The sequence below is a fragment of the Trichosurus vulpecula genome, chromosome 4 (genome assembly GCF_011100635.1).
Source record: "Trichosurus vulpecula isolate mTriVul1 chromosome 4, mTriVul1.pri, whole genome shotgun sequence".
NCBI classification, from domain to species: domain Eukaryota; kingdom Metazoa; phylum Chordata; class Mammalia; order Diprotodontia; family Phalangeridae; genus Trichosurus; species Trichosurus vulpecula.
The window spans coordinates 275,305,725-275,324,109 of record NC_050576.1 but is presented as its reverse complement, the minus strand read 5'-3'; the positions used below and the strand labels follow the sequence as shown (position 1 = coordinate 275,324,109).

The 18,385-nt window shown below is 36.7% G+C and overlaps 1 protein-coding gene across 1 annotated transcript in view; it reads right to left on the bottom strand.

Annotated features, from left to right (window-relative positions):
• CUL3 (cullin 3) overlaps positions 1–18,385 on the bottom strand; it is a 115,088-nt gene that overhangs the window by 25,663 nt on the left and 71,040 nt on the right. The window contains exons 4-8 of the mRNA XM_036754520.1: positions 13,674–13,834; positions 12,389–12,503; positions 11,496–11,724; positions 7,838–7,983; positions 1,464–1,640 (exon numbers count right to left, since the gene is read on the bottom strand). Of these exons, the coding sequence (XP_036610415.1) occupies positions 1,464–1,640; positions 7,838–7,983; positions 11,496–11,724; positions 12,389–12,503; positions 13,674–13,834 (828 nt within the window). The remainder of the gene's footprint in view (positions 1–1,463; positions 1,641–7,837; positions 7,984–11,495; positions 11,725–12,388; positions 12,504–13,673; positions 13,835–18,385) is intronic.

Genomic DNA, 18,385 nt, shown 5'->3' with positions numbered 1-18,385 from the left:
GATTCAATTATCATCTCAGTGCAAATGACTGTCAGATCTATTTGTCCATCCCTAAATTCTCTCCCTGTCTCCAGTTTTGCATCTCCAATTGCCATTCAAACATCTTGAATGGGATATCCCATATACCTCTGAAACTCAACATGTCCCAAACCGAACCTATGATTTTCCTTCCAACCCCTCCCCCTCTAACTAACCTCCTTATTGAGTATTCCTATCCTCCAATGACCCAGACCGGGTTGGTGAGGCTGACACCATGCTCAAAACATAGTTGTCATCCTCAACTCCACATTCCATCCTCCCCCCTCTCCCCCAAGCCCTCCTCTCCAATCAGTGGCCAAGTTGTATCATTTCCACCTTTGTAACACCTTTAGTAGATGCCTTGTTCTCTCTGACCCTGCTACCACCTTAGTGTGGGCTTTATCACCCCACACCTGGATTATTGCTATAGCCTGCTGACTGGTCTCCCTGCCTCTAACTCCAGTTTACTTTCTAATCACCTATCAAATTCATCTTCCTAAAATACAAGTCTGACTGTCACCTTCCTATTCAATAAACTCCCTTGGCTTCCAGATTACTTCCAGATCAAATATAAAATCTTTGGTTTGGCTTTTAAAGCCTTTTATCACACCATCCTGCTCTGTCCCACCCCCACCCCCAACTTCTGGTCTTCCTACAACTTACTGACCTCCCTGGTTCTTACTAGCACAAGACACTCTACCTCCTGATTCTGAACTTTTTAAAAAGTTAAACACTCTCCCTCTCCGCTTCCTAGCTTCCTTTAAGCCTTAGCTAAAGTCCTTCTTGCAAGAAGTCTTTGCCAATCTTCATTGATGTGTTTTTCCTCTGATACGCCCAATTGAACCTGGTATCTATCTTGTTTGTACGTAGTTGTTTGCATGTTGTCTCCCCTATCAGGCTGTGAGCTCCATGAGAAGAGGAACTGTTATATGTGCTTTTTAACATTTGGTTGTATCCTTACGTTTAGTACAGTGCCTGGTACATACTAGGTGCTTAATAAATAGTAGATGACTATCCCTTACAGCAACACATGATGCTGCCACACAACACAGAACTCTGTATCAACCGTGTGTCTAGTATATCACCTATCTAGCAGAACTGAGAATGCTTAACTTCTACCCCACTGAATGGTTCCAATAGTATAAAGTGTGGGCCACATTGATAAATATGTACAAAAAAGGAGACATGACAGTTGTAGCTGCAGCCTCATTCACAGATGAAAATGTACCATAGCTTTGTTGTCTTTTATAGTTTGATCTTGATACTTATTTTACTGACTGAAATATAGAAGTTACTTATGTTTCAATGTAAAAATATCACACTAATCCACAAATGATTTCATAGAATGCAATTACGCATGAATCATAAAAAGTAATTGTCTTTTCACTGTTTTAACTTATCAATCTATTTTACTTTTACATAGCTTCAAATGTATTCATACTTACTCCTTTGACTCCCTTTTTAAGCTTATCATCAATAAATAACGAGAGGTATTCTGGGGATCTCGAGTTGAGGTTGAGAAAATACTCAAAGTCACCCGCAATTGTCTGTTTAAAGAGCCGGTCATTATTGAATGATTCTTGGAGAAAGCGATCAAACCTACTCTTCAGATCCAGTAAGCCCTTACAAGAGGGAAAAAAACATTTTAATAAATTCTAATTTTGCAATATTAAGAATGGTATGCATGAACTTTTAAATTTTTCAAAAAAAATTTATTTATTTTAGTTTTCAACATTCATTCCCATAAGATTTTGAGTTTCAAATTTTCTCTCCCTCTCTTACCTCCCCCCCTGCACCCCAAGACAGAATGCAATCTGATATACGCTCTACATACACATTCATATTAAACATATTCTTTTTATTGTGGCAAAGAACTGGAAATTGAGGGGATGCCCATCATTTGCAGAATGGCTGACCAAGTTGTGCTATGTGATTGTGATGGAATGGTATTATTCCACAAGAAATGATGAGTAGGAAGTTCTCAGAAAAACCTGGAGACTTACATGAACTCATGCAAGTGAAGAGAGCAGAACCAGAAGAACACAGTACACAGTAACAGGAATATTTTATGATGATCAATTATCAGCAATATAATGATGCCAAACGATTCTCAAGGACTCATGATTCAAAATGCTATCTTCCAAAGAAAAGACTAATGGAGTCTGAATGCAAATCGAAGCATAATTTTTTAACTTGCTTTTTTATTCTTGCTTTTGTCTATGTTTTCTTTTGCCACATGGCTAATATGGAAATGTTTCACAGGATTGCACATGTATAATCTATATCAAACTGCTTACCCTCTCAAATGAGGGGAGGCGGGGGAAGAAGAAAGGAAGGAGAGAACTTGGAACTCAAAATTTAGAAAGTAAATGTTATGGGGTTGGAGCCAAGATGGCAGCTGGAAAGCAGGGACTTGCTTGAGCTCTTCCCCCAGGTCCCTCCAAAAACCTATAACAAATGGCTCTGAACAAATTCTAGAACTGCAGAACCCACAAAATGGCAGAGGGAAGCAGGGCTCCAGCCCAGGACAGCCTGGATAGTCGTGGGATAAGATCTATCACACACGGAACTGGGAGTAGAGTGGAGCAGAGTCCAGCGTGAGCCGTGCCTAGACCAACCAGGACGGGAGCCGGGTGGAACAGGGCCTAGTGCCCTGTATCACTGAGGTGTGGCAGTTACCAGACTTCTCAACCAAAGACAATAGAGAAGGTTAGTAGGAAAAGCTGCTGGGGACAGAGTGAAAGGAGTTCCCAGTTCGGCCACCACCCCGGGGGGAAGCGGGGTGGTGCAGCTACAGAACTACAGCTGCAGTTACTTCATGCCCCAGGCCCACCTGGTGGGAGGGACTGAGTGGCAGATCAGATCAGGAATGCAGAGCCTGCTTAAGATCTGAGTCTGGCCCGGGTTGGTGGTTCTTGGGGGAGGAGGAGCGCTGCTGTGGCAGAGCTTGCTATGTAGAAATAGCTCTGAAAACAACAGCGCAGCCCCTCAAGCTTGAGACAAAGTACTCTATACTCTACAAGCAGTCATAACCCTACAAAAAACTCAAGGCTCAAGTAGTTGGCTGGGAACATGGCCAGGCAGTGAAAATGGACTCAGATTCAGACAATCATCTTTCAAGAAATTATCAAGGAGAACTGCCCTGATATTCTACAGCCAGAGGGTAAAACACAAATGGAAAGAATCCACAGATTGCCTCCTCAAAAAGATCCCAAAAAGAAAACTCCTAGGAATATTGTCACCAAATTCCAGAGCTCCCAGATCAAGAAGAAAATACTGCAAGAAGCCAGAAAAAAACAATTTGGAGTATTGTGGAAACACAATCTGAATAACACAAGATCTAGCAGCTTCTACATTAAGGGATCGAACGGCTTGGAATATGCTATTCCAGAGGTCAGTGGAACTAGGATTAAAACCAAGAATCACCTACCCAGCAAAACTGAGTATTATGCTCCAAGGCAAAATATGGACTTTCAATAAAATAGAGGACTTTCAAGCTTTCTCAGTGAAAAGACCAGAGCTGAATAGAAAATCTGACTTTCAAACACAAGAATCAAGAGAAGTGTGAAAAGGTAAACAAGAAAGAGAAATCACAAGGGACTTACTAAAGTTGAACTATTTTGTTTACATTCTTACATGGAAAGATGATGTGTATGATTCATGAGACCTCACTATTAGGGTAGCTGAAGGGAATGAATACATACATACATATACATATACATATGTGTGTGTGTGTGTGTGTGTGTATGTATATGGCACAGAGTGAGTTGAATATGAAGGGATGATATCTAAAAAAAATAAAACCAAATTAAGGGATGAGAGAGGAATATATTGAGAGAGGGAGAAAGGGAGAGATAGAATGGGGTAAATTATCTCACATAAAAGTGGCAAGAAAAAGCAGTTCATTGGAAGGGAAGAGGGGGCAGGTGAGGGGGAATGAGTGAATCTTGCTCTTGTTGGATTTGACCTGAGCAGGGAATAACACACACACTCAATTGGGTATCTTACCCCACAGGAAAGGAGGAGGAAGGAGATAAAAAAAGGGGGACGATAGAAGGGAGGGCAGACAGGGGGAGGAGGTAATCAAAAACAAACACTTTCGAAAAGGGATAGGGTTAAGGGAGACAATTCAATAAAGGGGGATAGGAGGAAGGAGCAAAATATAGTCTTTCACAACATGAGTATTGTGGAAGGGTTTTACATAATGATACATATGTGGCCTATGATGAATTGCTTGCCTTCTTAGGGAGGGTGGGTGGAGAGGGAAGAGGGGAGAGAATTTGGAACTCAAAGTTTTAAAAACAGATGTTCAAAAATCAAAGTTTTTGCATGCAACTAGGAAATAAGATACACAGGCAATGGGGCATAGAAATTTCTCTTGCCCTACAAGAAAGTAAGGGAAAAGGGGATGGGAGAGGAGTAGGGTGACAGAAGGGAGGGCTGACTGGGGAATGGGGCAACCAGAATATATGCCATCTTGGAGTGGGGGGCAGGGTAGAAATGGGGAGAAAATTTGTAATTCAAATCTTGTGAAAATCAATGCTGAAAACTAAATACATTAAATAAATAAATAAGGAAAAAAGTAAATGTTCTATGTTTTTGTTTACTGAGAAGAAAATGGAATGTAAAGTCATATGAAACTAACCACATTTCTTTATTGCTAAGATTATTAATTAGTACCTAGTTTTTAGCAAAGCATCAGCAGAGTTATCTTGTACTATACTTGGGGAGAATATCTAGAGCTATAAGCTCACAGGATAAAAAGACCTGATGGATTCAGAATTGGTTAGACTGATGGGCAGAAACTTTAATATTTTTATCAATGAACTGGGTAAAGTGATAGGCATTAATCTGAAAATAACAAAAAGTTGAAATAGATAGCTAACACAGGGAACAACACGTTCCAAAAGAATCTTTGACAGGTCAGAGGATTGGGCTGACTAATATGATTAAATTCAACAGCTATAAATAAGTTACAAGAAAAAAAATCCCACCAACTTCACAAATATAAGATGGAATGCAATGAGTAGACAGCAGTTATTCTGAAAAAGATCTAGGGGTTTAAGTGGACTGCCAGCTCGGTGTGAGTCAGCACTTTGATGCTGCAGCCACAAACTCCTAATGTGATCTCAGGCTATGGTGGGAACACAGGTGCACTGCTGACAGAAGTGGGAAGTGACAGCCTCATGGTGTTCTCCCCCCTTCACACCTCATCTGGAGCATTGTACTCAGTTCCAGGGGCCACAGCCGCAGAACTGAAGAATGCCTGGAGTACAGTCTAAGTGGTGATGGGTCCTGAGTCCATAACTTATAAGGATAGAGTGAAGGACTGGGGCATGCTTAGCCCGGCAAAGAAAAGATTCAGGAGGTATGTATGTGACAGGGGTCATGTGAAAGAAGAACTAGACCCATTTTCCTTGGCCCCAAATGACAGAGACAGGAGCAGTGGGTAAAAATTACAAAAGAACATGGTGTCTATACAAACAAGCTGGCAGTCATCTAGTGAAAAACTGTAGTGAGAGCTGAGGTCCCCAAGTTCCAGGGTGGGGACCTTGGAAGGGCAAGGCAATGGCACTCACACCATGTTGCGGGGACCACAGAATTCCCTTGGAACAGGATAGAGAACTAACTGTGCTCCTCGTGTGCCACAAAGCCCTAACCCAAGGAAGTGGAGGTAAGCACAGGAACCCGGGGAAAGTGAAAGACCAAAGAGGGTCCCACCCAAAAAAGTGTAGGAGAGGCCCTGACAAAGCCCTCCTTCAGAAACTAAAGCTGAACAGATGAGAAAACCAAAGAAGACACTGAATATATAAAACTGCTGTAGAACTAGCGATAACTCCAAATGTAGGGGAAAGTAACTCTAAACCAAAGAGAGACTCAAAGAAAAAAATGGATTTTCCACAAGAACTGCATGGAGACATAGAAGAAATGAGGAGATAAATGATAAAGATCTGGGGGAAAGAGTAAGAATAAATAGCTTATCAAAGAAAGCTGTAAGCTTTTCCTAAGGAACTGACACCCTAAAAACTAGAATACATCAAAAAGAAATCAATAAATTTCAGAGTGCCAGATATATTAAAACAAAATCAAGACTGAGGCAGAAAAAAAAAAGTAAGCTATAGGATATCAAACAAAACTGGCCTGGGAAGCACAACAAGAAGAAATGGTTTAAGGAACACTGGATTCCAAAAATCATCATAAAAACAAGACATCATAAACAAAATCTATAGAGGGAAGATAGAAAAATCCATGGACTGTTTCTTAAAACTCCAAAAGCAAAAGACTCAGAAATGAAAAAAGAAGTAGAATCTAAAGGGAGGGGTGAGATTTCCATTAATTGGGATGGGAACAGATGAACAAGCCATGGTATACAATTGTAAGAATATTATTATTCTTAGGAAATCATGAAACACTTGCCTTTTTTGTTATTCTAACATGACTAATATGGATATATGTTTTGCATGTTTTCATATTTATAAGCGACATAATGTTTGCCTTCTGGATGGGTGGCTGAGGAGCAGGAGGGAGGGAGAGAATATGGAACTAAAAAAAATAACCCCAACAACCCCACGCAAATAAATGATAAATTAAGAAGAAAGAAAAGAAATGATGAAAGAGAACATTTGAGAAAATCCTGGGCAATATAAACTGATGCAGAGTGTTTAGAACCAGGAGAATAATCTAAATAAGGACAACAGTATTGCTACGGGAAAAAACTTTAAAAAGACTCCAAGAATTCTGATTAGTGCAATGACAAACCACACTTCCATGGGACCTATAATGAAGCATAGGGGTTGGGAGTAATTTTAAAAAAAAGAAAGGTGGCTGAGGGCTGAAGATTAGCAATCTTGTTCCCCCCAAACGTTAATGAAACATTTTTAAAAATGCCCAGAAGAGAACAGAAGTAAATCCAGAAGGAAGCACAATCAGAAATACTTTAAAAAGATCATGTAAAATTTATTATATATTTAATTTTTAAATCACACAAATTTAATCATATTATCAAGAAAAAATTCTTATCAGTTAAAGCAGTCTAGAACTGGAATATGATGGCCCAAGAGAAGTTGGGTCCCCCTTCATTGGTAGTTTTCAAACAGCTGGATCACCATTTGTAAGTGTCATAACAGGGATTTTTTTCATGTTATGTGTTCAACTGGATGGCCATTGAGGTCCCCTTAATCAACTATTCTCTGATTCTATAGGGCTGGACACTTATATCCCCATGTAATTCCTTGTTTAAAGTTTAAAGGCACTTCAATGTAGTTTTGTATACAATTATACGCAGGGAGGAGATGACAGATTCATCCTAATGGCTGGACAATGAAGCTAGGTACAAAACAGTGACAGCATTAACTAAAAATGAATGTTTAAAGAAACTAGTGATTTGAGTTAAAATATATACACACCCCTAAAAAATTATGATAATTTATAATGTTTCTGGTAAGAACATAATCATGTTTTCTTTGTGAAATATTAATGCCTCAAACAATTAGAATATTTGTAAATTTCGCAATATGCTTCCATTCTTAGAGGTACTTATTTCAGTAAGGAGGTCCAGGTAAGAGTTATTAGCATGTCAAAGTAATCAGCTATGTCTAGGTTCCAGACAGAAAATGCAAGACTCACAAATTTGGCCCTTTTCTCCAAATACTTAAGATAGTCTAACAGTCTGGTATTCTTTTATGGCATAGTCAGGCCAAAGCTTGACCATTTACAGTAAAGGTATGAGGGATTTTAAAAAATCTCTTAAATGTGCCTATTGTCATGACCTTATAAAAAGCTAATGGAAATATTCAAATAAAGATGCACAAATACTTACCTGAATATAATCAACTGGATTCTTTCCTTCTCCTTCCTCAGAAACGAGGGCTTTACCTTGCTCCCTTAGATATGAGCTCATACACTCACACATTGTTTTCAAACCGTTTGGCACACGGCTAAATAACTTGTACATACAAGCAAGGTCTAGAATTAGAAAGAAAAAAAATGACTACAGTATTTCAGAAAGACTATTGATTAATGCTGCAATTAGTGGTCCTCCACTATGATGTTACCTTATGCAATTAAAAACAATCCAACTAGAATTAGATACCAAATAATTGAATCAAATTTATTTTCCTTAAGAGAAAACTGTATAATGTATTAAAATGTTAAATTACGAGGAAGAGACCTCAAAATATCAAAGTTAGAACACGTTACAGCAAAACAATTTTCCAAAATGTTATCAACATTTTAGAGAACCTTTGATTAACTTACCTACCTATTAATTCTAGTATTGGATATATTGTTGTTATAAACATCTTATAAAAATGAAAATTATGGCAGCAATATTTATGATAACAATTAGGGAGAAAATCAAAATGACCTGAAGCTCTGTAAGCATTGAAAACATTTTTTGCTTCTGTTCACCTTTTGAAAATCAAGTGATAACCATGACTAATCAGATCAGCTAAAGAATGCAAGAATCATATAGAAAAAGACAGTAAAAAATTGCTCAAGATTTAAATATCATCTGAAAATTCCCCCTCATCCTTGTTAACCTTATTTAAAACTCACAGGGGAAAGAAAAGTCTGCTTTTGAATATACCATCTCAGAGTAACTCTATAGACTCCTCTAGTGGGAACCAGTCAATATCCTACCACAATATCTGTACTAAAATAAGATTGTTTTATTTTAAATTTATCATCTTTCATTTAGGATATAAACATCTCCCATATCTCACATTTTAAGGCTATGAGATTAAAATGTAAGCAACTTGAAACTGTAAAAAAAAAGATTACTATAATAAAATACTACTCTATTATCTCTTTTTGAATAGAAGTGACCCTATATCCTTGAAGGCTATGACAGTAGGAGTAGTTGGAACAGCTTGTCGTACAAGCCCAGTTTACAGCTATTCACATCTGTCAACCAAGGACAAACCTATCTAAATTCAGAGAGGTTTTTCACTCAATTGGCTAAGAATCTCAGTAAGATTTGACTACTAAGAAGTTGGAGGGGGAAGAGGGGCTGGGGGGTGGGCAACTCCATCAAAATCTTCAGATTCCTGTACGGAATTATAAAAAGAGAAAAATTTTAAATGGATTAATACTAATGAGAGAATGGTCATCAATTTAGTTAATTCAGACAGAAATCTGTTAGTAAAATAATTTTACATATATTTTAAAAACAAAATGGACAGCATAAAATTATTATTCATTATAAATCAATATTTTTATCTACACATATGGTTTAATTTTTTTTACCTTTTAATATAAGAATTATATTTTTAAAAAATTATATTTTAAATTATTAATTTCCATCAACTAAGTTTTTAAAATATTCTCTTAAATCAGTAAATGATTAATCAGAATCCTGGTAATATCTACTACTGAATTTCTCAAGTTTAAAAAATGGATATTTTGAGTCTGACTTGTATATACATACTAAATGAAATTTGTGAAGCAAAAGCACTTTGGGCAAACTGGTACCAATTGTACCATTGTTAAATTTGTACTTAGGCAATTAAACGCTTTCCATAGCTTGTATATATTTTGCACATGGTTCTTTTATTTTGTGTGTAAAAGGAAAAGGCTGGTCAGCAAAGATGTAAGAAAAGGAAAAATTATTTGAGTAAAAAATGACATACTAGCACTATTTACTATTCAGACTAGTTCATATCCCCACATCCTTCCTAAACCATGGGGTAAGTGCAGTATTACCCCAAATATGAAGAGAAAAACCTTGGTTTTATACTAAATAATCATAACCACAATCTCATGAACGCATGCTCTGTGCTAAACACTCTACAAATCTGATTTCATCTGATCGTCCCAACAAGCCTGGGAGGTAGATGTTATTGTTACCCCCATTTTATAGTTGAGGAAACTGAGGTAAACAGGTGAAGTGACCTGCTCAGGGCCAAACATCTAAGTGTCTGGGGATGGATTTGAATTCAGGCCTTCCTGAGTACAGGTTTTCCCATTCTTACTCACTGCTCTGCCAGAAAGTAAAACTTGACCCGAATCTTCAAAGAAAGCAAAAATCCTGAGAGTAAGCAGGGGCAAAGGCACAGAAAAAGGACCATAAATCTAGAGATAAAAGGGATCTTCGAGGTCACTGAAGCCCAGCTCTCCAATTTACAGATGAGGAAATTGAGGCTCAGTGATGATAAGTAATGTGTCCAGGAACATAAAAATAATGTTAAGAAGGATTTGAGCTCAGCTCTTTGGAATTCCAAGTTCAGTACTCTATCAGCTATGTAAGGCCACTGCTCAATTGCAGGATCTGGCACTTGACTGGCTATCGCTAACCAAATCCTGTTCCTCTCTCCCCAAAATGTGTTGTATACATTCTCCTTCACTCCACTCACACAATTACCACCCTAGTTCAAGCCCTCATCACCTCTCACCTGGACTGCTGGAACAGCTCTGGCACCTCAGGCAATCACTACTATGAATCAGACAGCTCTTTCTCCACGAATCCTTTAGGTGTTTCAGATATACTTAGAAACTTTCCTTAACGCCTTTAGTAAACTAGTGTGCATCGAAAATGGTTACTGACAATGTTGACAGGAAGCACAAAATATCAGATAGTTGAATTTGTGTGTATATTTTTATAATTATATTAATTTAAAAACAAATTTGATGACAATGCAAGTATCATAAAAGCAGTTGCTTCCTGTAGTATCTCTCCATTATGTTTTAACTGCCTCTGTAACCTCTCTTTTCTAAAGTCACTCTCTTAGGAAAACAAGGACAAAAGGAGTTAGTGTGGTATAGTAAAAGGAGCTGTGGAAGTATCTTACACCTCTAAAATCCTATAATCTAAACACAATTGTCAATAATACAGTTAACCTCAAAAAAGTGGAGCATTTAACTTTTTCCTCAAATCTTATTAAGAGTTCCTTATTGTTCTGTCCTACCTTTCAGTGGTCTTCAAAATATACGTATAATTGTAAGAACTTTCCTATTAAATACTAAAGCCAAAAGTAGTATTTGACCACAACCTTACTGAGACTTCATTAAACTTCCTGAGAAAAAAATTATTAAAACACACACACACACACACACACACACACACACACACACCCACACCCCAATGCTTCAATTTCCAATCACAAAAGAGAAGCTCAGGAACTTGGGAAAATATCAATGTCTACAATTACTTGTTTTAAAATTTGTAGGAAAAGCATCCTGGAGCTCACCTTTTTTCTCTGTCAAGGGGAAACTCAAGTGAAGGAGGGAAAATGGAGAGAGAAAAGAAGGGAGGCAGGAGATTATAAAGTTCTTCTAAGACAGGTTTAAGATTCTTAGTAGGCAGACACCCCAGAAGCACAGAAGCTCAAGTACTTAAGATCAATAAGAGAGTAATCCCAGAATGATGCTCTATTATTACCCCTGAAGAACCTACATCGATATTTGAAAAATCACAATTAATTTCAAAGACTCACAAAGCTTAAAGAACCTAGTAACACTTCAACACTTTTTAAACGCACCTTCTGTCTTTCCGTTTTTCAACATATGCACGAGCCCAGAATTCTCCATTTCTACTATGGTCTTCATATGTTTGGAAATTAGTTCTCTCTCAACCACCTTCACAATTGGCTCCTCAGTTGATTTGTCCAGGCAGTGCATCACTCGTTCTATTTCTTCATTAATTCTTGCTTCTACTTTCTTTATATAAACTGAAGCACTGTTTTCAGCTAAAAATTTCTGACTTTCCATCTGTAATTAAAATATTATAAAAATGTGGTATAAACATTTTATGTAAGTTGTTGAAGGGATCTAATTATGTAGTTCTTTAAAAACAAATTCCATTCTGTAGGTGAAATGAGGCTCTTTAACAATAATACCTAAGTCAAAAAGAGCCTTTAAGCTGAATTAGTCTAGCAACCTAAAACCAACCCTGTAAAGAGTTCTACTCCTGGCTAATTAATTCTTTTTAATTCTAATCTGATCGACATTAAGGAAAGTATGAAAAATACATGATAGACGACATGTTATCTTTACACAAATTTACAGAGAAAATATCTTCTCAATGTACCTTGTTAAAAAGCTTAAGGGCTTCAGACATTTACAAAGAACAACTGAATTCCCCAAGTTGCCGTTTAGCACCTCCTATAAAACTTTCATCAACGGCCAGTAAGGAAACTTTCACTATAAAACAACTGTAGTAATACCTATACAGCCTATTTTGTAATATTGTTTTACAAATGAATATTTCAATTAAATAAAAAATAATTAAAATACTTTGTGCTACTTGCCACACTGAAGGAAATGTTGTTTCCCATGTATTGTATTTACATAGGAAACTTTACTCCTAACTGTATTATACTGTTTCCACATGAACACATTCTAAGAGTATTTATTTACATCAATATTAATTTACCTGGAAGAATTCTGCAGACATCTCCAAAAATGGAGCTTCAAAATCTTCTTCATAAACTGATCTTCCTTCAAGACCTAGGATCATTAACATCTGGCAAGCATTTCTTATTGCACCTCTGTGAAAAGAAATTTAACAATTTAGACAACAGACAGAAATAGACTTAAAAAGGATTAAAACACCAAATTATTTAAAATGTATTATATATTCATGAAACTTTCAATTTGATTAAACAGGCTCCCCACAAGTAACTTATTTTTACTGGAAAAGGGACAAAGTTTTGTTATAAAATTAATTCTTAATTAATCAGCAAATATTTGGTGTGTGGTAGGTGGTGATGATATAAAGACAAAAAAAGAAAATCGTGTCTATACTCAAGCAGCCACTACGAGAGGACATACCATGTACAAAGGAATCTATACTAGTTCTAATGTTGTGATTAAGATACTGTATGTATCCTGGAGGACTTCTCTCAGACTGCTTCAGGCCAATCTTGACCACAGCAGTGAAACATAACGGGAAAGGGTCATCATATCCCTTGAGCCACAGTACAATAATACAACCTAGAGTCCACTAGGGGGCGTCAGAGGGTGTAGAACGCCAGGCCTGGAGTAAGGAAGACTTGAACTCAAATGTGACCTCTGATGAGGTCACACTGGCTGTGTGACCCTGGGCAAGTCACTTCACCCCAGCCTGCCTCATTTTCCTCAAATGTAAAATGTGGATAATGATAGCACTTACCTTGCAGGGTTGTTGTGAGGATAAAAATGAAATAATATTTTTCAAGTGCTTTGCAAACTTTAAAAAGGTACATTAGCTATTGTCAGAAATGAAAGAAAAAAATTGATACAGTTTAATTTAAAAATGTAAAAGCTGATATGACTTTAGGGCTCAATTTTTAAAAGTCTGAAAAACGATGAAATAATGAAAACAGAATATGGACTTCTCATGAAAAAGGCCAAGAGAACAAACTAAAACTGGTTAACAGAAGCATGAGAATGAAAACTGTATGAAAAGTCAACACGGAGGACAAGTGTGTATAGGAACCTTTCTAATAAATTTATTTTCTAAAAAATATTCATGATGTCTAAAGTTAAAAGAAAAGCTTTTGATTCTTTAAAACAAGTATATGAGAGAAAGGAAATTTAATGTATTTGATTTTTCCAAAATTTTAAACTTCAACCATTAATTGATCAGCCAAAGAATATTACTCAAAGATAATTTCACTATTTATAAATTCTGTATATTATCCACTTTAAAACTTGCAGCAGTAAATACAAAATCATACCTGTCTACAACTTCTCCTTTTCTCTCTCTTGCAATCATGTCCAACAGAGTTTGCCTGAGGTGATCTCTAATACACCCATATCGTACAACTTGATCTCGAAAAATAATTAATCCCAAATTGTAGACATTCTCCACGTTATTTTGCTGAACATAGACACGGTCCTGTAATTTAAAACCAAAATAAGCAAATATAAATGTAATTGTTTACTTCTCCCAAATCAGTAAAAATAAGTAAAATTCCTTTCAATGCATTATTTTCAGGTAAAAATGGGCTATTTATTCATACTTGAAATCATATAAAAATTACTTTATCAAAAGTCACACATTAAAGTCGTCTTGGCCATACAAGGCAGCCTGGCCAGTTCTATCATTTTAGAGGAAAATCAGACCGTCTGAGAGTTGGAAGGGACTCCAGAAGCTAACCAAAATCCCTCATCTACCTTTAAGACCTTTTGTGAAGAGGAATAGACCTGATCTTGTGACAACCTTTTCTACTTTCAAGTATCTCTCTCTCTAGGGTCATAAACTTTTCCTTATGTCAATGTGCAATGTCCACCCTTTACTCATAAATTCTGCACTTTGAGGGCAAGGGAAACAAGCTTAACCCCTTTTCTACGTTACACTCTTTGAAATTTTTGAAAACTGGCCCATCTTCCCCAGCCCAGTCTAAGTCTTCAACTGATCCCTACGTGGCACGATCTCTACAGGAATTTTCTCTTGACAAAACACGTATTTATTTTGTAAATGCTTATTTGTGTACACATTTTCTCTACTATAGACCATAAGCTGTGACCATCAGTCTAGTACAGGGCTGACATTCAGAAGACATTTAATAAATGTTTGTTGATTGATGATCTCAAAGCTTTTGGCCAACTTGGCTGTCCTCTGGATATTCTCTAACTAATCAAATCCCATCCTGAACACAATCATACATGTAAGTTCTGCCCAGGGTGGTAAGTCTACCACTTTCCTAGTGTTACTTATTATAAATCTCTTAAAGGGAAAATTTCCTTTGTTATGGGACTACTAAATAATGCTATTGTCTTGTGAGCTTGCATTCTCCCAAAATGCTTAGCTCTTTTCCCCTGTGAAAACTGCTACCAGATTTGCACCTCCCATACACAAACTTGTGAAAGTGGTCTTCGGAACTTACTACAGTTACCACCATTAAATTTTTTCAATATGTTGCCTCCCTAGATCGTGACAGATTCTGTTTCTGCCATCCAATATGTAAGCTATGCCTCTTAGCTTTGTATTTTCTGCAAATTCGATAAGCAAGACAGCATTATCTTTATCCAAGTCACTCATAAAAATTTCGGCACAGATTAGGGAGACATCCTAACTCCTTCCAAGTTGACATAAAAATTTTAGTGACTTTGGGTCCAACCAGTCAACTAGTTTCAATATTCAAAGTCCTTTGTAACCAGTAAATATCACAACTGGCTTAACACTCAAAGAAAGCTAATCATTGAAAGGACCCAGATTTTAAGAAATATTAATAGCACTATCCTTGTTATAAAGTAGAAAACTATGCCCTGGAACTGGTAAATAGATTACTCTATTTTATATGTATATGTATGTATATATATGAATGAAATGTAATAATCTCACATCCTGAAAAAACAAATGAAGAATTCGAGACGTGTAATTGTGTTCAAAGAAAGTTAAACCAAACAATGTTTACAAGGATCCAAATGAAGACATCACTAAAAGAAACCAGAATTCAAGGAAAATTCAACGGACACTGTTAATACCAAATTGTTCAAGTTAAAGTACAAGTCCTTTCCTTCAGTTAGAAATGGTAAACTACAAAAGTGCGAAGTGGCACGTACTATCAGTTACAATCATTATAAGGAGGTTTTGCTTACCTTTGGGGGGAATTTGCTTTGTGGCTAATGTTTGGGCGTTTCTTGGAAGAAGTTTGTGGTATCAAGACAAAATCTGTCAAATGTTTTAAAAATAAAATCTAGAAAATTAATAGCTTACATTTTCCTGAACTTTAAGTCTAATAGCCCTGTCAACAAGCAAATGGCATTAGACAGGTATTCATGATGAATCTATGTTTCCTCTCTAATTATGGTTATATTTTCTAAATTACCATTAAGCCAACTCTTTAAAAATATACTCTGGAATTTTGCCAGGAAAAGAAATCCAGCTCACTGGCCTATAGTTTGCAGACTTCATTACCTTAAAAAAAAAATAAGGGGAGGGGGGTAGGGGAACGGGCAATAGTTTAAGTCATGAGATTTCCAGATCTTTGCTGTCCTTGCTTTTTCTTGGCTGTTCAAATTCATTCTGAGCATCAGCATTCCTGAGTCTTCTCAAAGGACTGTGTCATTCCCTTGTCTTCATCTTCCATTACTTGTCTTTTGCTTTCATCTTCTGTACAAATCTTTTAAAAATAAAGTTTGGTTGATTCATTCACAGTGTATCCATATCAGTACCATCAGACATCTCCGTTTTTCTTCCACATCAGAAGGGCTTTGTGTCTTCACAATTTCATTCCTGAGGTATCTGTCTCTCCTGCGTCAACTTCCTCCCTACAATTTAAAGCCACAGGACCCTACACAGTCTGAAAGTGAGCTCACCTAAGCACAGAAGTTCATGAGTCCTCTGACCCCAGCAATCCAAGAAACAAAGAAAAAAAAATGATTTTCAAGATCCATATGGCTTCTTTCCAACATGATTAAATTAGAGATGTGGAAAGGGGGATAGAACACTAAGAATCACAGATTTTTACAATATCTATCACATTCACTTAACTATTAGTACTTTAAAATGTGTGCTCACAACAAACCAAACTATTAAAGGAGCTGAACCGTATCAATATTGACATTATAAATAGCGCTAAAAAACAGAAGTCACAGTTAAAGGATATCTCACAGCTTCTTTTGGAGGAGCAAATAAAGGAGTTGGAGAGTTGGTTTTCATAAGGTACCCAAAGCCAGTAACATTTCATGGGATCCTTGGTTACCTTCCCTCACAGTTCATTTAAATACAAAGCCAAAAGCCATCATGAAAAACACAGCATCACAGATCAGAGGATCATTAGTTTATATCAGGGACACATCAGGGATTATTTTGTAAAAGTCACTCAGTTTTACAGATGAAGAAACTGAGGACTGTACATCTTAAGGGCCTTGTTCAATGAAGTAAATGTCAGGTCCAGGACTGGAATCCAGGTCCTATGAATCCAATTCTAGCATTCTGAAGTGCATTCACAAATACCTGATACACTAGGTGGGATGATAGAAAAAGTGTATTAAGAACTAGAAAGTCAGTATAGATGAGAAATGGTATCTGAACCCAGGTCCTCTGATGCCAGAGGCAGTGCTGTTTCCACTGTACCATACTGCATCTTTTATGATAGTCAGAATTAAAAAAGAGATCTTGATAGCCTAGAATAGTGAATAGAATCTAGTTAGACTTAATTTAATAGGGATATAAAGCACTGAATGTGGGTTAAACAAACAGATTTCATATACGCAAATGAGGCAAGGCATGATAAGTGATGGGAAAAAGATAGGTGGGGGGAGGTGTTAGTAGTAGTCTTAAAGCTCAATGAGTCAACAGTGTGCACCATAACAAAAAACCAAAAAACTAACGAAATCTTAGGTTGCATTAAGAGAAGCATAATAGCTTCCCCAAAAAGGAAGATGATAGTGGAGCCCATATTCTGTGCTCTTAGGAGAAATCAAACTGGGGAATTGTGTTCAGTTTGTCATCCCACATTTTAAGGACATTGATAAGCTGGATAATATTCATGAGGGCAGTCAGGAAGACTGGTGGAAGTAGGTAGGAATTTTTAATCTGCAAAACACAAGATCTAAGGCTATTGTGTAGAGAGAGAATAGGCACAGACTTGCTCTGGTTGTACCAATGGCTGAATTAGGAGTAACAGGGGCTTCTCTTAATTTTTTATAACTGTGTTTCTTAGGCCATTACCTTGACACTACAATAACATACCATAATATATTCAGTCATTCCCCAATTAATGGATATCTACTTCGATTCCAGGTCTTTGCTACCCCAAAAAGTGTTATTATGAATATCTTGGTGTATACAGGCCTTTTCTTCCTGTCTTTGACCCCCTTGGTATATATGCCTTTGGGGATAATCTATGGGTCAAAAGCAATGGATATTTTAGCCTCTTTTTTTAGTATAATTCTAAATTGTTTTCTAGAAATGGCTCTATCAATTTACAGTTACATTGGCAGCATATTAGTTTGCCTCCCCCCACCTCCATTTTCTACAACTAATTTTTTCACATAGCTTGTCACCTTTGCCAGTTTTCTTGGTATGAGGTAAGACCTTAATGATATTCTGATCTGTATTTCCTTAGTAGTAATTTAAAGAAATCTTACATCATATTGACAGTGAAAATTATGATCATTTATTATGTCAATACTAAGATATTAATTTATCTAATATAATTAAGATGTTAGTATTTCATATAATATTTGATATCTTCACGTACTTAAGCAGACACTTATCAGAGCTGAGGCAAAGATGGTTTGAGGCATTGCTTTTTTTAGTTGCATTGATTTTGTTTGCAAAAAAGTTTTTCAATTTCATGTCATAATAGTTACCTCTTTGATTCTTCATCATCTTCTCTATCTCCTCATTAGTTAAGAATTCTCCAACAAACCATATTTGAAATATACCTTATCTGGTTCTCCTCTCTCTTTTTTAAAACTAATGGTGTGATCTCAA